The sequence below is a fragment of the Hyperolius riggenbachi genome, chromosome 2 (genome assembly GCF_040937935.1).
Source record: "Hyperolius riggenbachi isolate aHypRig1 chromosome 2, aHypRig1.pri, whole genome shotgun sequence".
Taxonomy (NCBI): Eukaryota; Metazoa; Chordata; class Amphibia; order Anura; family Hyperoliidae; genus Hyperolius; species Hyperolius riggenbachi.
This window is the reverse complement of record NC_090647.1, coordinates 547,847,818-547,871,431: the sequence shown is the minus strand read 5'-3', so window position 1 is coordinate 547,871,431 and position 23,614 is coordinate 547,847,818. Positions and strand designations below refer to the sequence as shown.

The 23,614-nt window shown below is 45.3% G+C and overlaps 1 protein-coding gene across 2 annotated transcripts in view; it reads right to left on the bottom strand.

The window, feature by feature from the left end:
• Positions 1-5,222: 5,222 nt before the first annotated feature.
• The window catches only part of GPA33 (glycoprotein A33), a 53,241-nt gene continuing 34,849 nt past the window's right edge, over positions 5,223-23,614 (bottom strand). For both annotated transcript variants that reach the window (XM_068270832.1, XM_068270833.1), the window contains exons 4-7: positions 16,938-17,102; positions 12,754-12,870; positions 11,223-11,349; positions 5,223-7,572 (exon numbers count right to left, since the gene is read on the bottom strand). In XM_068270832.1, coding sequence (XP_068126933.1) covers positions 7,368-7,572; positions 11,223-11,349; positions 12,754-12,870; positions 16,938-17,102 — 614 coding nt within the window. In that variant the 3' untranslated portion in view covers positions 5,223-7,367. The remainder of the gene's footprint in view (positions 7,573-11,222; positions 11,350-12,753; positions 12,871-16,937; positions 17,103-23,614) is intronic.

The following is a 23,614-nucleotide window of genomic DNA, read 5'->3' as shown; positions in this document are numbered from 1 at the left end:
CTGTGGCTGTGCAGGAGCTTGCTCCTGCGTGCGTCATTGGAAGCTTACTGCACAGGCGCAGTACAAGAAAACTTCCTACTGTGCCTGCGCAGTAAGCTCCAGATGACGCGTGCAGGAGTGCACATTATTCCTTGTTAGCCAGCTACAGGGGGCTGATAGAAGCCCCAGGTAAGTTTCAGGTTTTATTTTCAACCCCCCCAGAGAACCCCTTTAATGTCACACGCACCATGGCGGCAGTGGTGGTGTGTATACTGCTAATGGAAGAGAGAGAGGTTTTTGAAGATGGATGGGCAGCTCATGGGTGCTGCAAAATCTATACGTACATGGGTGGGGACTGGGGGGGGGTTTCATCAATTGCAGTTACCATCAAGTGACTGGGGTGTACATTTAATGTATTGGGGGATGCGGCGGACTTGGATCAATTCTCAAGACATGTCATGCTGAAACTGATCTGGAATCGGCCTGCAGTGTGTGGGCAGCCGACAGATCTCTCTCTAAACCTATTCAATCAGAGAGAGATTTGTCTCTTGGTTGAATTTGCTCATCATCTCTAGACGTATGGCTAACTTTAGGGCTCATTTATATGGGCAGTTGAACTTTGTGCTTAGCAAGCAGTTGGCAGGCAGCAGTGAGCAGTTACCAGACTTTTCACTACCTATCAACTGCTTGGGGAAAAAAGGGACTTAGGCCTGGTGCACACCAAAAACTGCTAGCAGATCCGCAAAATGTTACATTTTGAAACTTTTTCTTTTTCTGTAGCAGAGGAACACCAAGAGCCCCAATAGTGTAATTCGTCTTGGGGACAACAAAATAAATGAGAAGTTAAAATACTTACAAACCAGGGTTACCAATAGGCAACCACTGTATAGGCAGGTTCGGGAGAACAATCCTGACCCCACTCAGGAATAAAAAGTCGCTCTCTGTAGACAGGATAATAGGGTAACAACCCTCCACCCAGGGTGGACTCAATGTAGTGTACAAGATACAGAGGCACCAAAAGAATAAAAAGTAATTAAATGAACTTAAAAAACTAACTGGTTAAACAGAGGAGGCAGCGGTGGTCTTACCCCCTCCAAACAGACACAGGCAAGGACTGCGATTCAGACAGTCAATTTATTTGGAACTCCAAAAAACAATGCAACGCGTTTCACGGGCCATACATCCCGCTTCCTCAGGCAAAATACAGTAGAAGTCACAGCATCTGTATTATATCAGCTGCGAATAAATTGTTGACTATCTGAATCACAGTCCTTGCCTGTGGCTTTTTCTGTAGCGTTTCAGCTAGCGTTTTGTGTAGTAGATTTCATGATGTATTGTTACAGTAAAGCTGTTACTGAACAGCTACTGTAACAAAAACCGCCTGGCAAACCGCTCTGAAAGTGCGGTTTTTCAGAGCGGTTTGTGTTTTTCCTATACTTAACATTGAGGCAGAAACGCATCCGCAATCCAAAATCTGCAGCAGCCCGGGAGTATGCGTTTCTGCAAAACGCCTCCCGCTCTGGTGTGCACCAGCCCATTGAAATACATTACCCTAGCGGATCCGCACCCGCAAGCAGATCGCAAACCGCTGCCAAACCGCTCTGGTGTGCACTAGGCCTTAATCTGTTAGCCAAGATACTTTGAGATTTAATGCTCTGCAGCAGCGTAGCCTATGCTGGAATTGCTTTGCAGGACACCCCAGTACTAGGGATAATCAATGAGATGCAAATACATTCTTTGTGTTCAAATTTTATGTAAATTATATGCAGCTTGAAATTGGACCAATCAGAATAACTTTGTTAGTTTTTATTGGTCTAAACTCAAGCTGCAGAACAGTGACATGAAATTTGAATGCAAGGAGTAATTTATTTGTATTTCATTAATCTTCCCAATCATTGTAATCTAGGAGGCCAATGGGATGATTAGAAATCCAGCAACATGCAAATGTAATACAGAATGGAATCGGACTATTTACATCCAGTGCTGCTCGGATACCACTTTTCACTATCTGGATCTAATTCAGATCCGGATTGGATAGCCGAGTTTAAAATTTTCCAATCTGAATCAGATATCCGGATAGAATCCCGGAAGGGACCTGAAAATGGCAAAAAAACAGTTTTAAAGTTCTCTTCTCCCTTCGAAAGGGATTTTTACCATTGAAAGGGATTTTGGCTTTTGTTTGGATATCTGAACTTACTATCCGCCCAGATTTCAGATGGGAAATCCAAGTTTGCTCGAATAGTCAATTCGTATTTTAACCACTTTGTCCTCGACGTATAAAAACGTCAAGGAGGACAGGCGCGCTCCCGCGGCCAATCGCGCGTGTGCACTCCCGGCCGCGGATTCGGTAGCCCAGAAATCAATGCATCAGGCTATGGTGCTGATTCCTCTCCCCCGCTGAAAAAGCGACAGGTTCTCTCGGAAGCTATGCTTTTTCTGAGACTATGTCCCTCTAAGCGTACATTGTATGCTTAGAGTGACGTCATGTAAACAAACTCGCGGTTGCCATCTTGTGGCCAAAGAGTAAAACTACATCTAAAAGTAAAAAAAAAAAAAAAACACACAAATTTTTCCCTAAATAAAACACTATTTACTTCCCCCCCCTCCCAAAAATACCCACATAAAATGTTTAATAAAAAAAAACAAAAAACATAAATATGTACCTAAGGGTTTAAACTATTTAAATATCTATGTAAAGATGAAATATTTCTATATATATATTTTTTTTTTACAAGCTTGTAAATAGTGATGGATGCAAAACAGGAAAAATGCTCTTATTTCCAAATTAAATTATGTCCCTATCACAATGTATGGCGACGATATTTTAACGGTGAAATAACTGTGAGAAATGGGCAATTAAATACGTGGGTTTTGATTATGGAGGCATGTATTTTAAAACTATAATGGCCAAAAACTGAGAAATAATTGTTTGTTCTTATTCTTACTGTCAAAATGCATTTACAGTAAGGTAGCTCTTAGCAAAATGTACCCCCCAAAGGAAGCCTAATTGGTGGTGGAAAAAACAAGATATAGATCAGTTCATTGTGATAAGTAGTGATAACGTTATAGGCGAATGAATGGGAGGTGAACATTGCTCGGATGCATAAAGTGAAAACGACTGAGAGCTTAAGTGGTTAAAAGATATTCGAACTGGTCGAATACTGCCACGGGGGATCCTGTGCGGGACCGGGCGAGGAGAGTGAAGGCTCATTAGGACCGAGCCTTCCCTCTCCTTAGGTGAGTATCTGACTTTTTGGTTTTTAAATAGGTAAACATTCACTTCAAGGGCCAATTCATACTGAAAAAGTTTTTTCTAAGCATTTGTGATTTGAATAGCTCTTGCTAAAATGCTACGGGTGTGATCCCACTTAATGCGATCTTATAAAAATCCCCCATAGCACTGCATTAGCAAGAGGTTTACAAATCACTAGTAGCACTTGCAGTGTGAACCAGCCCTAAGGTTGGAACTTTTTTTTTCCCCTCCATGTCCAGTGTAAACTATACAGTGAAGCAATTGATATTCTATCCAACATTTGGGCATTATCTTTAAGGAAGTTTTGCAATGAGGAAAAAAAAAAAAAAGTTAAATCAATTAAAATCTGTTCTCGAGTTTGATCAATAAAATACGGATTTATTTTTTAAAGCAAAAAAAAAATAAAAATTATATTCTCAGAAAAACAAAAAGTTAAAAACTAAACAAAAACAAACCTTTGTTTACTTATAAACACACATTTACAAGTCTGACTACATACAGTGTACATTTATTTTATTTTTAAGCCATATACTGGATTTCAAGCATATTGTGCAGTACCTTGTCTTACCACAGAGGGGGCTGCTACAATCACTGTAGTGTAGGCTAGACATCAGTAATCTTTGTTCAGTACCTGGTCCACCACAGAGGCTGCCTACACACTACGGTGTAGGCTGGAGATTAGTAATCTTTGTTCTTACACTTCCTTGTTCTACACACATGTGGGTTAATGTTTTTAGTACAATGACAGAATTACGGTATGCATTCCCTTTTAAAATACAAAAAAAAAAAAAAGATTAAACTGCCATTTGTCCTTGCAGTTGTACCGATCTGCAGTCTTACATACTTCCGGAATAGCCGAACACAAGTATACAGATCTGGGTGTGTGACTGAAGAAAAGACAAACCTTGTACATATGTTAGATCAAAAGCAAATAACTAGCGTGTGTATAGTGACCCCTAAACCACAACCCACTGAACAGCAGCAAGGTAAATATTTACCTACCGCAATCCAGCGCAAGCCCAGTAGTGGCTCTCTGATTGGGCTCAGGTGGAAATAGCAAAACCCGATCAGATTCGCTATACTGCGCAGGCACAAGTTGCCTGCACAGTAGAGCGGATCGGCCATTTCCACCTTAGCACTAATGGAGAGTTGCTACTGCGCTTGCGCAGCATCACGGTAGGTAAATATTGCCACACCTGCTCAGTACTTATCAGCTTTTGTTGGGGAGGTTTTTGGGGGCCAGCGCTGGATCCTCCAGGCTACAGAGAACAGGGAAGCCTCATTGGGACCCTGAAGCACCCCCCTCCCTAGGTAAGTATCTCCCAGATGAGGATAATTTTTTTTTGTTTTTGTTTCAGATGTTAAGGAACCTTAACAGAGAGATATTGAGGTTTCCTTTTAAACAATAGCAGTTGCCTGGCAGTCCTGCTGATCTTTGGCTGCAGTAGTGGCTGAATCACACACCTGAAACAAGCATGCAGCTAATCCAGTCTGACTTCAGTCAGAGCACCTGATCTGCATGCTTGTTGAGGGGCTGTGGCTAAAAGTATTAGAGACACAGGATCAACAGGAGAGTCGGGCAACTGGTATTATTTTAAAAGGAAAAATCCATATCAGTTTAGGTTCCCTTTAACCTCCTGAGTGTTACGCCGCTCAGGAGGTTTTGCAGCTAGAGTCCCCCAGGAAGATTCTAATGGACGTAATGTCCCGTCCCCCCCCCCCCCCCTCCCCCAAGCTTTAGCTAGCACTAGGCTAGCTAGTATAAGTAGCCGGCACCCTCCAAATTGCCGCCGATTTCCTCCCCCACCGCTTATACTTTACCTAGCCTCTATCCAGCGATCAGCGCAGCCTCCCTGCACAGTTCCGGTCTCTCTATGGGGAGGATCGTACATGACGTCATGCGCAAACTCGATCCTCCCCATACAGAGATCGGAGCTGTGCGGTGAGGCTGCGCCGATCGCTGGATAGAGGCTGGGTAAAGTATAAGCTGTGGTTAGGGATCAGCGGCGATCAGAGGGTCCCGGCTACTTATACTAGCTAGCCTAGTGCTTGTGGGGGCATTACATCCATTAGAATCTTCCGGGGGGGTTGACTTGTAATTCTAGCAAGCGGTATGCCCGACACAGTGCTGGGCATACCACTCTGAAGGTAAACGAGAAAAAAAAAAAAAAAAAGGGAGGGTGGGGTTGGGTCTGGAGTTTCTCTTTAATAAAACCTATAGCTTGTCACATTTCCTATCAGTTCAAAAAAAAAAGAAAAGAAAAAAAAGTTATACAAATTCAGTTTACTCTAGTAACAAAAAAAAAAAAAACAAAAAAAAAAAGTCACTTCGCAAGAAAATGTAACACATGGCAGAGAACTGTGCCTTCCTGACAACACTGCAGCAAGCAACTCTACCCCATGGCTGCAGGTGCTGTATCACTCAGGAGCCGCTCTACCCCATGGCTGCAGGTGCTGTATCACTCAGGAGCCGCTCTACCCCATGGCTGCAGACTGCATTGCTCAGGAGCAGCTCTACCCCATGGCTGCAGACTCTGCATTGCTCAGGAGCAGCTCTACCCCATGGCTGCAGACTCTGCATTGCTCAGGAGCAGCTCTACCCCATGGCTGCAGACTCTGCATTGCTCAGGAGCAGCTCTACCCCATGGCTGCAGACTCTGCATTGCTCAGGAGCAGCTCTACCCCATGGCTGCAGACTCTGCATTGCTCAGCAGCATCTCTACCCCATGGCTGCAGACTCTGCATTATTCAGGAGCAGCAACAGGCATCCAGTCGCACAACAGACACACAACACTGAACCTCATAAGAACAGCTCTGGAAGAACTGCTGCCCTATTTCATCAGGATTCCCATATCTAGCCCAGGAATAACACCTACCCTGAGCAGCATTAAAATCAGAATGGGCAAGAGTGAAGAATATTGCATTATTTCATTACAAGGGCTCCAGTGAATAGATGGGATATAAGAAGCAGCAGGTGACCAGTCAGTGCTTGTAGGCAAGTGTTAGGGTGTTTTGAATCGGCTTTGCTGAATTTCAAACCCCAAGTCTCAAGACCGCCGCTTTTCAGCACCGAATGAGCGGCCAGGTCAGAAGACAGTCACTGCCTACGTTGCATTTGGAAGGCAGAAGCTTTGGGGCCACGTGAAACGCAGGCAGTGAACATCTCCCCATCCTATCCGCTCGGTGGTTGAAAGTCTGACACTACTTGTAGATAATGTGTTGAAAGTAGTAAAATGTGCAAGTGTGATGGTGGCCACTACTATTCCACTTTCTAGAATGATCGACCGGTCGATCCAATAAATGCAGTTGGTCAGAAACGATCAATCAGGTCCACTAACAGAAAGGAAACACATCTGATCAATGGAATCAGTCAATTCCATTGATTGGATTGGGTATATGTTCCCTTCCTGCTAGCGGACCCCATCGATTGTTTGACAGCTCGCATTTATTGGATCGGCTGGTCAGTGGTTTAGGAAATTAGATGTGCTCTCGGTATGAACAGGTTAGTACTACCTGCCAAAATTGGTACAAAGAAGAAGGACAAGTGGTGAACTGAGGACAGAGTCATGACCGTACAAGGCTGATAGGTGTGCACAAAAATCTCCTGCAGCACAAATTGCCATGCAGACCCCTGTTCACTGCTGAAAGAGCTCAGGACAACCATAGAAGTGTTGGAACTGGACCATGGAACATTGGGATAAGGTTGCGGGGGAAGAATCATCCAAATACCCCAGATCTCATTTGGAGCCCCTTTGAGATGTGCTGGAATAAAGTCCAATCCGTGGAGGTCCCACTTCAGAGCAGGGCGTAAAAGGACTTGCTGCCAACATCTTGATGCCCCATACCACGGGATATCTTCAGAGGTTTTATAGAGTCCGTGCCTTTATGGTTCAGAGATGATACGGGGAACAAGGGGGACCTACCTGATATAAGGCAGGTGGATTTGAGGTTTTTGGCTGATCTATGTATTTACAATGGGAAAACGGGCAGTTCTTCCAGAAGCATTCATACTGGAGGACCGGTAAGTCTGTCGGATATGCTGGTGGTCTTGACTCCACTGCCGCTTGACATAGAACATACTTAAAACTGTGGTTGTTAGGTTTTAAAAAATATTCACAATATAAAAAAAAATTGTTTAGGCATTCATAACCAAACGTGGCTTGTTAGGGGGCGGCATGGGAGGTCTGCGCTGTTCAGATTCTTCAAGATCCTCTTCCCCATTGTCGTCCTCCTCCTCCTCCTCCTCATGGTACTGATGTTGCTGCTGCTGCTGTTGTTGCGGCTGTTTAACGGCAGCCTTCTGCGGCTGCTGGTCAGGCTCCTCCTCTTCCTCTCTGTCACTGCAGAGTAAACCAATCAGTTTGTGTTAGAGAAACATCTGAGAAATGCTCAAGATTAAAACAAAATAAGAACAAATATGGGAGCGGAGAAGGGATCAGTATAAGTACAGTGTAGCATCTCGTATGTATACTGAGGGCAACCTATATCCTAACACAAAAAAAAAAAAAAAAAAAAAAAAAAAAAAAAACTGCTGTACTGCTATAAACTTTTGATTTTACCCAAAGTCCCCATTATCCAGAACACGGGCAACTGGAAGTCCCAACCGGCATGCCTGAGGGGATAACTGGAGGAACCAGGTAGACTAGCACCCAAATGAGGACAGACGTGTGCTAGAGTGGATGGACCCAGTAGCCCTGAATGGGTCAAGTAAAGGTCTGAAATACAACATAATTGCCACTCATATATATACAAGTCATCAGTGCACAACGACCATGCCAAGGTTTCTTCCCAACAGAACGTTTTTTACACGTTTGAGTAGTTCTTTATGTGTCTTTCTCTGCATACATGTTTTCTATGCTCTTTTTTGCGTTGGTGATTTACGCGTACATTTTTACGCATACATAGATACTTGTACGCATATAGTGATGCGTATTTTTTTTTACGCATATACGTTCTAGGAAGTGTTTTTGGCATGACACACAGGGAAGGAGCTGCAGTTCCCCATCAGGTTCTCCATACTTTGTCAGTTACAGGGAGGAGGTAAGAACAATTTCAAATTCTTAGGATTGGTCTTGTGATATAGTGGGTGTAACTTTCTAGGTTGCCTTGCAGTTCCCTATCAGGTCCTCCATGTCCTCTCTGCGTCCTGATTGGTCATTGTGCACTGATGACTTGTATATATAAAAGAGTGGCAATTATGTTGTATTTCAGAGAGAGCCTGATACAGCTTGAGGAAGGACCTTGTCCGAAACAGCGTCTGTCACGGTTATGGCTATCTCTTTGTCTTTTTAAACAATAAAAGAGCTATATATTATTGACGTGGTGCTGTGGACTTTGAGGGGATAACTGGGACAGTTCTTTGGGGAGGGGGGGGGGGGGGGTTGCATGGCATAAAATACTGATCCTCCAGATAGCGTCTAACACTCCTGTGGCTTCTAGTGGCTTACACCCAGCTCCCTGCGTGTCACGTGACCAGACGTGGGTCAGGTGACACCCCAGGAGCCGTACACTGAGGACCCCGGAAAGCCACAAGGAGCTACAGGATGGGTAGAAGGTGCCCCCCGGAGGCTCAGTAAGTATTTTATGCAGGGGTGGTGCTTTTTCAGGCAGACCCTAAACCACCAGCAAGCACATGTAACCGGCATTTCCCTCCCTAAACACCCCCCCCCCCCCCCAGCTATGTGGCAGGCTAGAAGCATCTCCTCTAGTCTCCCTCTAGTGGTGCATGTAATAGGAGACGCCACTAGAGGGTGACAAAAGGGAGATGCTGTGAACCTGTAAAGGTAGCCAAACAACCAGCAGATACGACCAAGATCACTCTGAAATCGGCTGCCCATACAGGAATCGGCCTTGTGATGCCGCATTTTCCGCTGTCCCGCCAATGTTAAATCCGGCTACCATGTTTATGGATGGAGCATGGAGCCCAGAGGCAGCAGTGGACACAGACAAGTAAAGTATAGTGCAGGGGGGGGTGGGTTGAACACACAACTTGCTGCATGTCCAATCGATACATGCGACTAATTCCAGCCCGATATTGGTCACATCGTCGATCAGGCATGCTCTTGGCGGCACTGATTTTCATCAAATTCTATATCAAATTGGATGGTCAATTGACCACCAAATTGATAGATCTAGGGTCACCTTAACATGCTGAAGATCCAAGCACAGAGACAGGAGAGGTGAGAATCACGTCTACAGCAACCAAATACATCTAATCATTAAACATACAACCTCAACCCACTAAAAAGTGCAAATCTGAATGGAGCAGCATGCAAATGTACTTATGGTTGGTTTTGAGGCAGGGCCACAAAGGCCATGGCGTAGTGCACCAGGAAGTAAGGGGTGGGCAGTGGGCAGGCACACTAAGGCAGGTAAACTGCCAGACGTAAACTGCAACAGTCACAAACCCGGTCCACGGCTGCCCTGCTTCCATAGCACAGAATGGTGTGGGGGGGGGGGGGGGGAACAGGGCCGGTTTAAGCAACAATGGCGCCCCAGGGCAAAATAAACCTTGGGGGCCCCCCCAACAGATACCCCAGAGCAAAAATCGGCATTAAGGGACCTTTTTTGCAGCTGGTATAGTCAGGGTTTGAAGCCGCAATTGGTCGGAGCTCCACATTCTGGCTACGCCAGCCTGCATGGGGGCAAGGGGTTAAAAGTGTCAGGAGGTGGGACCCCACATAATTAAAAAAAAAAAAAATTCCCACACTCTAAACATAAAAAAAAATTGGGAAAATAGGAAAAAAAAATGCCAGGGATCTTCATACAGCCATATTGCGGCTGTATAGCGATCCCTGGCCAAAGCGCTGTGGCTGCATATGGACCCCCTGGAAACCCCGTCAGGAAATTTATTGCGCTTTCGTTTGATGCATGTAAAATTACACTAACGTTAGGTACTAAAAGTGACATTTACCGCATTTAAAAGTATACTTTTTTCCTTCGAAACTTTAAAATCGATTTTCTCAAAAACTATAAGGTCTTTTTGAAAAATTGTTTTTTCCTCTTATTCCCAATGATCTCCTTAACATATCCTGCAAATTTAGGGTTTCCAGAATTTACGGTGGATTTGCTATTAACCATTAAAGTTGGCTGGTTTTTAAATGTGTATTTTTTTCCACTTTGAAAAAACTTTAAAATCGATTTTCTCAAAAACTATAAGGTCGATTTTAAAATTTTTGTTTTTCCTCTTGTAGCCACTGGGGGCCCCTACAAGCTCTGAGGCCCTGGGGCAGCTGCCTCCTTTGCCTCTATGGTAGCGCCGGCCCTGGGGGGGGGGGGGTAGCACACAGGACGGGTGGTGCGCAGTATGGGGCGGGGTTAGCGACAATGTGCCTTGGGCGGTAAAATGTCCAAATTCAGCCCTGAATGTACTACTAGACCAGTGGTCCTCAAACTAAGGCCTGTGGGCCTAATGTGGCCCCGAGGCTTTTTACCGGCCCCCCACACACAAAATGTATTACTTATAGATGCGGTCAGCTACATCTTTAATTATTGGTGGCATTGCTGGCACCAACCATCCACATGGAAGCCAGAAAGCAGTAATTCGCTGGTTACCAATCAAATTCCACATCCAGTCGGTGACACCGCTTTCCAATTGGACTGCAGGTTGTCACCAGGGTATTCTTCACTGTCTGGCCCGCAAAGACTTCTACATCATTTTATGTATACTCCGGCCCTCCAGCAGTCTGAAGTATGTTGACCGGCCTCCACCCGAAACGTTTGGAGACCCCTGTACTAGACAGTAGTGCAATGAACTGCAGAATACAGCAATACTACACTGGGTGGTAGTAGTATTTTTTTGTATTATATTCTAATTTTAGGTGGTTTTATATGGTTGAAACGTCTTGAAATGTAGCTGTAATTGAACAACTTTCCACCAGATGGTGCTGTGATTTGTCCACTCTTCCCTTTGGTGGTGTAATTCTCATTGTGGTCTATACACGTGTTGGGTGGATAGTGCAGGCCCACAAGCTTTTGCTTGATAACTTACGCCATTTCATAATCGTCCTTCTCATCTCTGTTCCGGCAGCAACAACAATAAGCGATGATACCGATAACGATGATTCCCGCCAAGCTTCCACCGATCACACCCGCGTACAGCGCAATGTTCATGGAAGCTACGGAAACAAATGTGTAGAAAACAAAAATCAAATTCATGGATAAAAAAATAAAAATAAAAAATTCTTTACGATACTGCTACTAAAGGAGAACTCTGTTAGTAGTTCTGTATAAAGAACACATTTCTTCTGATAATTTTTGGAAGGATGTGCTCAAAATGGAAAAAAAAAAAAAAAAATATACATTAAAAAGGTTAAAATAAAGAGTGATAGGTTAGCCTACCTCCCTGGAAGATTGAGCCAGCCAGTTACAGGCCCGGATTTACATCACAAGAGCCTATAGGCACAGGTGTCCTGGCACCCTAAACTTCACCCTACATGAACCTACAACCCCCCTTCGAATCAAGGGCCGAGGCATGAGAGGCTCCAGCTTCCGGGCACAGTGTAGGAGGCCCTCAACTCACTCCGCTATCATTCCCCTATTGTGTTTGAAGCAGAAAGAAATAAGAAAAGGGGATACATGGCAGTGACTGCAAGCCAGATAACTAGAGAGATTAACCTCTTGAGGACCACAGTGTTAACGCCCCCCCCCCCCCCCCCCCCCTAAAGACCAGGCCATTTTTTTTATAAATAGGCCACTGCAGCTTTAAGGCCTTGCTGCAGGGCCGCACAACGCAGAGCTTTCTGTTGATGGGGTCAGATCGCCCACCATATGTTTGTTTATAAATATTTATGTCATTTTTTAATAAGTTTCCCTGTGTTTTTTTTAGTTTCTATTTATTCTCCCCTCCCTCCGCCAGCCAATCAGCGTGATCGGTGTCAGGTCTCCCAGGGGGACAGCCATGTCACACAGCTGTTCCCAGTACAGCGCTGCTGTGGATCGCAGCGCTGTACAAGGTAATTAGACGCCGGTTTCGCCGTCTAACAGCCTCTCCGCTGGGAGGCTCCGCTCCGCCTACAAAGGGGAGATGCGCATGCATCAGCGAGCAATCTCCTGCAAAGCGGGCCCCCAAAGACCTTATGCCTATTGGCGTTAGGCGGTCCTGAGGATGCCGCCGCGGCCACACCCACTGGCATGGCGCAGTCGGCAATAGGTTAAAGTGTTGGGGACCCTAGGGTGCCTCTTAGTCTAATAGCAATCAGTGTATGACGGCTGGGGTGGGAGGGAAGGGTGGGCGCATTTTGGTGTCTCAGCCTTGGGTGCTGGAGGACCACATCCTGTCTCTGGCCAAATCGCACTGCAATAATGCTGTCTGGCACAGCTGTCACTGCAGAAGGTTTTTGACCATGCCAAATTTGACCTGTTTGTATTCAGCCTGCTGTCTTATTTGTTCTAGTGAAAGGTGTGTCCTTTACATACATATTTATCAAATATCTAAACAGCTCTACTACATCACACTCAAAAGGAGACATCCATTTACTGAAAGGCAAGATTAGGGCAGAGAATATAGGTAGGATCCTTACGTGGCATCACAGCCAGGGTGATATTGCAGAATTCGCTTCCCACTTTGTTGGTGGAGGTGCAAATGAAGAATCCGGAGGTGTCCGCAGAGATGTTCTTCAGAGTCAGCTCTCCTCCCTCTTGGGGTAAAAAAACAAAAATGACAGTTTCAAATGACAAAAGTGACAACGCAACAATTTTAGACTATATAGGCAGAGGCGTAGCTATGGGGGTCAAGGGGGAACATATGTCCCCGGGTGCAGTACAGTGTGGGCGCTCAGTTTGGCTTCCACACCCCCACATGCGTGAGAACTGGAATGGTGCAGCTGGTGATGCTTCTGCTGTTAACACATCTGGCTATCTAAAGGGGGGCGCATCTTACTATCTGAAGTGACACATCTGGCTATCTATAGAGTGGGAAAGGGCACATTTGGCTATCTAAACATGGGAAGGAGGGCACACACTCCGCTATCTAAACAGTGGCGTAAAGAGGGCACATCTGTTCCATCTACAGGGGGGGGGGGGGGGTTCACATCTGGCTATCTAAACAGCATTTGTACATTTGGCCACATCCATGATCACAACCATGTTCTGAAGCGTGTCAATGCCCATTTTCTTGCTGTCCAGAGGGGGTGGGGGGGGGTGGGGGGGGGGGGCGCTAAATATAAATTTGGTCTGGGCATTGAAAAGCCTGGCTATTCCTCTGTATACATGGGTACATTCTAATGGGGCCATCACTCCACCACGAAGAATCACCGAGCACTAAGCTGAAGACAGATTTCCTGCCGACACCCCCTTGGTTGTCCAGGCTCATGAGGTCACAGCTTATATGGCAGCGACAGAGGAAGGACCTTCACTAGTAGAGTGCTGCGATTAATAGTTTATAGATTCAGCCCTAATAGTAGCCAACCTCGCTACCAGCCCAACCCCGTTCCCATAGCTACACTTCCTTGCCCCACCCCCACCAACAGCACCCATCCTGGACTCTGTAAGATCCAGTGATGGGTAGCAGCTTACTAGTCTTCAGCTTGACATAACCACAACAAGGCCAAACTTGGAAGGATACAGTGGTGGGCAGTCGCTGACAGTTGACTGGAGCGCAGTTCGAGGACAACTGAAGTGAGAGGTAAATGGAAGCTAGCATAGTTATTTCCTATTGAACTATACCAGTTGCCTGGCATCCTCCTGATCTTTCATGCATCACTAGTGTCTGAATCACACACCTGGAACAAGCATGAGGCAAATGCAGTCAGACTTGGGTCAAACAACCGATCTGCATGCTTGTTCAGGGTCTATGGCTAAAAGTAATTGAAGCGGTGGATCGGCAGGCCAGCCATGCAATTTGCATTGTTTAAATAAATATGGAAGTCTCCATATCCCTACCACTTAAAGGGCAACTGTAGTAAGAGGTATATGGAGGCTGCCATGTTTATTTCCTTTTAAGCAATACTGGTTGCCTGGCTATCCTGCTGATCCTCTGACTCGAATGCTGGGATTACACGGGGTGATTCTGGAGCTCGATTCTACGCCCGTTTTGAAGATAAGATCCTCTTATCTTCCACTTTTTCTTATCTTTTTTCAATTCACTTCAATGACAAATCGAGCGGCAAAACGATCAAACGGTGATCGGACATGTTGGAAATTATCTAGCTAACCATCTTATCAGCTCAGAATCAAGACATGTATTCCCAGCATAATACTTTCAGCCATAGACCCCGAACAAGCATGCAGCAGATCAGGCGTTTTTGACATTATTGTCAGATCTCATCTGACAAGATTAGTTGCATGCATGTTTCTCTTCTGACTCAGACACTGCTGTAGCCAAGCAACTGGTATTGTTTAAAAGGAAATAAATATGGCAGCCTCTATATACCTCTCACTAAAGTTGTCTTTTCAGACTACTCCAAAGCAAAAGTTTGACTTCTTAAAAAAAGTAGGTATTCATGATTATTCAGGTTGGAGTGAGCATATGATTTCTCCCACAATGCATCACTCTCCTGACTGAGATCAAAAAGAGGGAAACAAAGTAAACCAGAGATGAGCAACTTTTAAAGTGCCAAGCCGCTGCAGCTAAAGCTAACAAAATTTTGGGATGCATTAAAAAGGGAAATAAAAACTCGAGATGCTAGCATAATATTGCCCCTGTTTAACTCTCTAGTAAGGCCACATCTGGAATATGGAATTCAGTTCTGGGCACCACATTACAGGAAAGATATTGCAGTTTTAGAGCAGGTGCAGAGACGAGCAACAAAATTGATACGTGGGATGGAAAGTCTCACTTGCCAAGAAAGGGTGGATAAACTGGGTTTATTTAGTCTAGAGAAAAGATGCCTTAGAGGGGATCTAATTAACATGTATAAACACATCAGAGGGCAATATAATAGCTTGGCGGATGAGCTTCTTGTCCCCAGGCCTTCTCAAAGGACATGATCTGCACATGGAGGAAAACGTTTTAGCCATTTATTTAGGAAAGGGTTTTTTACAATAAGGGTGATTAAGATGTAGAATGCATTGCCACAGGAAGTCGTTATGGCAAACTCTATACCTGCATTTAAAGGGGGCTTAGATGCTTTCCTTGCGTTGAAAGACATCCATGGCTACAATTACTAGGTAATGCCTTATGATGTTGATCCAGGGATTTTATCTGATTGCCATTTGGAGTCGGGAAGAATTTTCTCTGGTTGAACTCGATGGACGTATGTCTTTTTTCAACCAAAATAACTATGTAACTATGTACAGTATGTAACTAAATACATACCTGGGGCTTCCTCCAGCCCCATCTGCACAGATCGCTCACATGAACTCTCCCCACCGCCTGAGAGATGGAGAACGCACTGAGCATGCGTCGAGTGGCTGAGTTACAGGACCCGGTACAAAAGAGGGAGAAGACTGAGGATGGCGCCATGGGAGTGATCTGTGCGGATGGGACTGGAGTAAGCCCCAGGTATGTATAATATAAAAAAAAAAAAATAAAAAAAAATAAAAAAAAAAATCTACTCGTCTTACACTAAGCCACACCTCTAACCACACCCCTAATGTATACTATAAAGATTTCATAAGAAAAATGTTTCTTTATAATTCAAACCACACTGGTCCTTTCTATCCTGGGTCATTTCCTTTCATATTAAGAAAAACAAAAGTTTGCTTTCCTAAAACAGAAAGAATTTGCGATAATTCAGGTTGGAGTGAGCTCGAGATGTCTCCCAGAGCATCACTGCTGAATATATGCAAATTAACCATTGTTAATTTTCATATTAACACTTGCAGATAAGAAATACATCAATTTGAAGGATGAGAATAAAGTTTAGTCAATTGAACACTTTTTCAGTGCAAGAATACATATATTTACAGTACATAGATCTGTACTTTAGTCCTGAAAGAGGGACAAATGAACAAGAAAGAGGGATGGGGACAGGGTCCCCAAAGAGGGACTGTCTCCCTAAAAGAGGGACAGTTAAGAGCTAGGTCTATGGGCATGACAAAATGATAAAAAGGAGTCATTGAGAAATGTATGCATCCTAATTATAGCAGGACGGGGAAGCATGGTGACGTAGTGGTTTGAACTCTCACTTTGCAGCGCTGGGTCCCCAGTTTGAATCCCAGCCAGGGAACTGTCTGCACAGAGTTTGTATGTTCTCCCAGTGTCTACATGGGTTTCCTCCAGTCACTCAGGTTTCCTCCCACATTCCAAGCAAAACAAAAATTTGCTTTCTTAAAACAGAAAGAATTTGCGATAATTCAGGTTGGAGTGAGCTTGAGATGTCTCCCACCCATTCCAAGAACATACAGTTAATTGGCTTTTCCCTAAAAATTGCCCTTGGACTACAATAAATGCACTCCATGATACATACATATACATAGGACTATGGTAGGATTAGATTGTGTGAGCCCCTCTGAGGAACAGTTTGTGACAAGACTCTGCACAGCTCTGCGGAAGACGTCAGAGCTATATAAATACTAATATTAATTACGATTATGTGTGAAATTAATTTTCGGCAGTGTGAAATTTCGCATCGGAATTGCAAATTTCGACAGAAAATTTACCACCATGCCAATCTCGCCCAATCTGAGTCATCACTACCCAATAGGTTTGTATTTTACCATATTATTGGTATGCGCACAACATTTTTTACATTGAATCAAATACATTTTTTTAATTTCTTTTATTTGCAGTATGACCAAAGTAACATCACACACACATACATACCTATGACGGCTGTTTGCGGCAGTGGGCGGTTGACGTCTTGAGGGGTGAAGCTTTTCCAAGCATAGGCCGGCACTGGAGATCCCTCTCTTGAGGAACAAGTCAGCTTGATGACCTGCCCATACTCTGCTGACCCCACAATAGCACAGTCCGGTTTGGATGGAGCCACTGACAAAATAAAAAGGAAAATTAAAATAATAAGTTTGAGAAGAGGAGATTGCTGTCAATAGTGAGTAGCTGAAGATGAGTGCTTGTGAATGATGGGCAATCAGAGGATGAGGAAGATTAGTAGGCTGGGTTTGATGCGTGTGAGTGACAGTCAGAGAAAAAGAAAGATGGTAGGTGTAACATCTGAAACTATGGCGGGTGCGGATAAGCAGGCTATACCCGCAGCCACCTTTGTTCCCTGTTCACAGGCCTTATCCATCCCGGCGGCGTCTAGCACGCCGGGAACTGCATTGTCTCTTGCTCATAGGGTCTCTATCGCGCGGACGATATGCTGGAAGAAGGCGCGTCAGCTGACCTGCCGGTCGGCTGAGGTTAGGAGTGACTCGCGCCGCTCAGATTGGCTGATTGCTAGGGGCGTGGCGCTGGGCTCTCCTCGGCTTCTTAAGCCTTCACAGATCATTGGCAACTCGTCTGCTGTTGCGAATACACTCGTGTTAGCGCTCAGACCTAGTGAGGTTCCTGTTGATGATAGATCTATATGCAGTGTTTGCGATATACATCTATCTATAGTTAGTTATTATTACATTGTATTCTGATAACCTGTGTATGATTCTGGCTACTCTCTGACCTTGCTATTGCTAAACGATTCTGTACCTCTGCCTTTCTGACAAGTTGCTGAACCTCTGCCTGATATTAACTACTCTCTCGCCTGACGATTTTGTACTCGCTCTACCTGCCCGTTATTGAACCTTGCCTGTCTGACTACTCTACTCACCAGTGGGCCCTTGCCACTGGTGAGGTGCTCTAGCTATTAGAACCTACCAGCCCCTCTGGTGAGGTTCAGACTTCCTTGCATAGCTCTAGTGACTGAAAGTACCTTGCCAGCTCCTCTGGCAAGGTCTAGTTAAACTACTCACTCATTTTTGCTGTTAGTACCTTACCAGCTCCTCTGGTAAGGTTTGGCCAAACTTCGTTAACTCTTTCTTTATTAGTACTTTGCCAGCTCTTCTGGTAAAGGTATTGTTATTTGTTTTGGTAGACCCTCCAGCTCCTCTGGAGAAGTCTATACTGTTGCTTTGCACCAAACACCACACCTTACTCTCAGCTAGCTATACTAGTATTATTGGTGATACTGCAGATCACCACATAATCAGGTATAGCGTCTGTATTATTGGTGATTCTGCAGATCACAAATAATCAGACGTCTGAGTTGCAGCACCCAATCGTTACAGTAGGCTGTTGTACATTTTTATGTCAGTATATACAGCTTGAAAATTGACCAATCGGCTTAAACCTTGGTGAGACTTGATTGGTCCATTTTCAAGCTGCATATATTTGCATAAAAATTTACATAATCCTGCATGAACTCAAATATTTGCGTCTCATCGATCATCCCTAGTTGTAGACACATGGAAGTTAACACAGTGAGAAACTTAATGGAAACCGGGGTAATCTAATACCACCCAGATTAGGGGGAAGGAAAATACACCCTGTATTACTTACCCAAGCATACTTTCCATTGTGATGATAAAGCTGCAAGTTACATTCAAATTACATTCAGCATGGAACTGGACCAATGAAATGCCCTTACCTCCCAATTTTGATTGGACAAGTTCAAAACTACATACATTTTGCATGCAAGCCAAAATGATTAGCTTCTCAATGGCCAGTTAGTTGGGATATGCCAAGGTGGGGTTTTGTAGGTCTCTATTGCCTGCTCATTGAGGCCCTGTTCACATTGCGTTCAGCTTGCATGTCCGTCCACAGTGGGCTTATTTTGAGGCGTTTTTTCTTTCCGATTCCCGGCGCTTGGGTGGGCGTTTTTTTTTTGGGGGGGGGGTTAGCGGTTTCCGACGCATTTTTCCCGAGCGTTTTGGTAATTCACTCCCTGATGCAAGTCAGGAAGTGAACTGTATTTATGCTTTTCCAGATCAAATGGATTTATTCTTAAAAACGCGACTCCATCGCTCCACAAAGCGGTTTTGTGAGCGTTTTGCATTTTTCCTATACCTCCCATGATAGCAAAAACGCCCTAAAAATGGCTCAAGCACCGCTTTGAAAACTGACAGCGCACGGAATGACACCATAGCACAACATGGTGTAACCGCTTTCTCTGTGTTTTTTGAAAAACGCCTGCGCTTAATTTTTTCTAAAAACGCCTATAATGTGAACAAAGCTTTACAACCCTTTCAGCAACCCCACTTTATTCCAATAAACTCCTGAGGGGGGGGGGGGGGGGGGGAAATGTAGACAACTTTAAAGAAAATCTGTAATGAAAGAAAAAAACCTCTGGGGGATACGTACCTAGGGAGGGGAAAGCCTCTAGATCCTAACGAAGCTTCCCCCCATCCTTCCCCGTCCCAGCAATCCAGCGCTGCAGCACCCCATACCACGACGAGGTAAATATTTACCTACTGCAATCCTGGGCAGGCGCACTATTGGCTCTCCGTTTGGGTTGAGGCGGAAATATCCCGACTCGATCGCATCCGCTCTACTGCCCAGACGCGAGTCCTTTGCGCCTTCCCAGTAGAGTGGACACGTTCAGGTTCGCCATTTCCGCCTTACCTGAACGAAGAGCAGCTAATGTGCCTGCTCAAGATCACGGAGAGGTAAATATAGCCGGCGCACCCTTGGGGGGGGGGGGGGGTGGGGCGGGTTCGGGGGAGCCAGCGCTGGATTCCCCAAAGCTACAGAGGACGTGAAAGCCTCATTGGGACCCTAAGGCTTCCCCTTCCGAGGCAAGTATGCCACAGAGGGTTTTTTATTTAGCACAGGTTCTCTTTAAGTATTCAGCTTCACATGAGCAAAAAGTTGTTCCCCCAAATGCATTACTTCCAGCCAGTGAATGAATATTAAAATATAGAACTACTTTATAGCACACCTTTACCCCATGTTACACGGCCAGGAACATAACCATAGGGTGCAGCCCCTGTGCCCGCAGAGCTGTGGTGTTCCCCCCCCATCAACTAATAACCTTCCCTCCTTCCGATATAGCGGTCCACCAGATCAGGTGTCTGTGGCTATGCTGGCCATGGGTGTGAAGATCCTGATGGCCACACTGGTTTTGACCCTAGCAGTACAGGCCACCAGGCTGTCCGAGGGTCACCAAGGGGAGGCAAGTAAAGCAGATGTAACACTGGGGTAGGGTAATAGGTATCCATCACATTTCACACGGCCTGGGACCTGCTATGGTCATTTATGGGAAATTGTAAAGCATCCGCGATTTCAAAAGCGATCGCAATTTGGCTACTGCACAGATTTGTGATCATTCCGCGACTGCAGCGCTGCAAGTGGAACCACCCCTATTGGGTTCCATTATTGCTGCACTTTGCCAATCAACAAGCACTGCAGATTCAGAATAGTGGATTCCAGGCCTAACGCAACTTACAGATTGTTGTTTCAGTCTGTTGGGACTTCATCAGTGCAAAGTATGGGCGGATCTAAAGTCACGTGCACACGCCATACTTCAGCAAACGACAGGTCCATCAGACCCTCCCGCTGAGCGGATCTGTCAGAAACAGTCTTATCAGTCTGCCGACAGCGCATACACGTCCTATGGTCGGTAGAATGTCCGCCCAGTGGGAGGGTCTGACGAACCCGTCCTTTGCTGAAGTATGGCGTGTGTGTACGCTCCTTAAAGGGAACCTAAACTGAGAAGGATATGGATTTTTCCTTTTAAAAGAATACCAGTTGCCTGACTTTCCTGCTGATCCTGTGTCTAATACTTTTAGCCACAGCCCCTGAACAAGCATGCAGATCAGGTGCTCTGACTGAAGTCAGACTGGATTAGCTGCATCCTTGTTTCAGGTGAGTGATTCAGCCACTACTGCAGCCAAAGAGATTAGCAGGACTGCCAGGCAACTGGTATTGTTTAAAAGGAAACATCCATATCCCTCTCAGTTAAGGTTCTCTTTTTTTTTTTTTTTAAGCATGTAGCTAGCCTAGCGCTAGCTACATGCTTCCCCCCCCTCCCTGCGGCGTCCCCCCGTCACCTCCGATCGCCGCCTGCGCCGCTTGCCCATAAGGAAATCCTGTTCTGAACAGGATTTCCTTGAGGGCTTCCCCCGTCGCCATGGCGACGACCGGAGTGACGGCATCGATGTCGTGACGTCACACGGAGTCCCGATCCACCCCATAGTGCAGCCTGGCGGCGATTGGCCAGGCTGCGCAAGAGGTATGCGGGGGGGGGCCCTGTTTAGCGGCGGGTAGCGGCGCATCTGCGGCGGGCGGCGGCGATTGGACCAAACACGCAGCTAGCAAAGTGCTAGCTGCGTGTTTGAAAAAAAAATGATGCAAATCGGCCCAGCAGGGCCTGAGCGGCACCCTCCGGCGGCTTACCCCGTGTCACACACGGGGTTACTGCTAAGGAGGTTAAGCAGTAATGATTCCCTTCCATTGTCTGTTGAGGAACTCATATGCTATATACTTAAAGGTAGCCATACATGTAGCAATGATGGGCAGATTCGACCAAGAGACAAATCTCTCTCTGATCGAATCTGATTATAGAGAGATCTGTTGGCTGCCCATACACAGCAGGCCGATTCCCGATCATTTTCAGCATGAAATCTCTCAGGAATCAGCCGAGTCCGCAGCGTCTGCCACCTCGCCGCTGTTCCGCTAATGTATACATGTGCATGTATGTGTGTGCATTTATACATTACTTGTCCTGCAGTCTTCTCAATCCGCCACTCTTCCATAGCCGCTGCGGGGGGGTGCGAACTGCGAGACGTCACACGCCAGCATGCTATGCCCTGGCGGCATGTATGGAGCTAATGAAAGACGGACGGGCACCGCGACACAGGACAGGTAATGTATCTGCACACATATTTATACACTAGGGAAACTGAGCTGGGGGTTTTGTCGCTCATCCCGATAACGCTCGCCGTTACCACCAAACACCAAATCGAGCAAGTCAACCCTACATCTTGCAGCATTTCGGTTCAAAATTGGTCACATTGTCGATTGGGCATGCACTTGGCAGCAGTGACTTTCATAAACAAAAAAAAACAAACAAAAACAATAAAAAAAATAAATAAATAAAATCGGATGGTCGATTGGCCGCCAACTCCCCTGATGTATGGCCACCTTTAGACAAGCCTGCAGGTTTGCAGACTGCTCAGAAGAATCCATGCTGAGTCACTGTGTCCTAAAAGCAGTTGATTAGTGTACTCAGGGCCGGGCCGAGGCGAGAGAGGCTCCAGCCTCAGGGCGCAGTGTAGAAGGGGGCGCACAACTCACTCAGCTATCATTCCTCTATTGTGTTTGAAGCAGAGAGAAATAAGAGAAGGGGATACATGGCAGTGACTGCAAGCCAGATAACTAGAGATTAAGGTGTTGGGGGCCCTGGGGTGCCTCTAAAGGTAGCCATACATGATACAATAAAAACATTTCGATTTTCCCGTTTATTCAGTCTAAATGATCGAATTGAATGGAAGTTGAAAATTTTTTTTTTGATCAAGAAATGTGAACGATTATTATAAAAATCTGATCGGACATACTGGAAAAATCTTTATATTCGATCTAACGAAAAAAATCGAACTAAATTATCTAATAAAAAAATAAATAAAAGAATTGTACCATGTATGGACACCTCATAGTCTAATAGCAATCAGTGTGTTATGGCTGGGGTGGGTGGGATGGAGGGGCATACTTTGGTGTCTCAGCCTTGGGTGCTGGAGTTAAACACTTCCATTCCAGCGCAGGAGACTTGGGTGCAGCAGTGAGTAACGTCGGTGCTGTCAGAAGACGGGCCTGAAGTTACTTCTAAAAAAACTATAATTCGGCCTCCAGCAATTGCTGGATGCCGAATTATTTCATTCCCCACCATCCATGGCGGTCTGGAGGGGGAATAGTATTTAACATCGATGGGAATTTGTGCAGGAGCAGCCATATACCGGCTGTATCCTGCGCCCAAGTCTCTTGTGCCGATTCCTCTTGTACGGACCTTGGCCTAGATTCATCATTGTCTTCGAGATAACTTTTTCCAGTTTGTTAAATTGCCGAATTCAAAGTTTATCGATTTCTAGTTGTATTCATCAAGGTTTTTCCGCATTCGATGTGATTTCGATAAAATATCGTTAATAATGTGGTAATCATTTGGTAACGTGTCGAGATTTCCATTTTACAGCAGTAATTTAACACAAGGCCATAAGATTCCCGTGGAATTGTGGGTAAAAAGGCAGTCCTCTGAACACCACGTAGCAACATTCCGAATAGAGCTGAACACCTGGACCAGGATTCCGGAGGTGGCTTGGGACAATCCCACAATTTTGCCAGCTATAACTTGATAGGATATTGTTCTGAAGGAGAAAAAAAAAATAAAAAAATAAAAAAGTAGTAGCAATTTAGTTAACCCTAGCACTGCCTGTGTTCCAAGAGGATTCAAGAGAAATGCCGAAATTGCCAATGTCCTGGTATAGCAAATAAATCCATTCTCTTGCAAATTGATCTGGTTCTAGACCTTATTGTTGCCCTTCTGCGCCTATGAATCACTCTCAGCTGATACATAACCA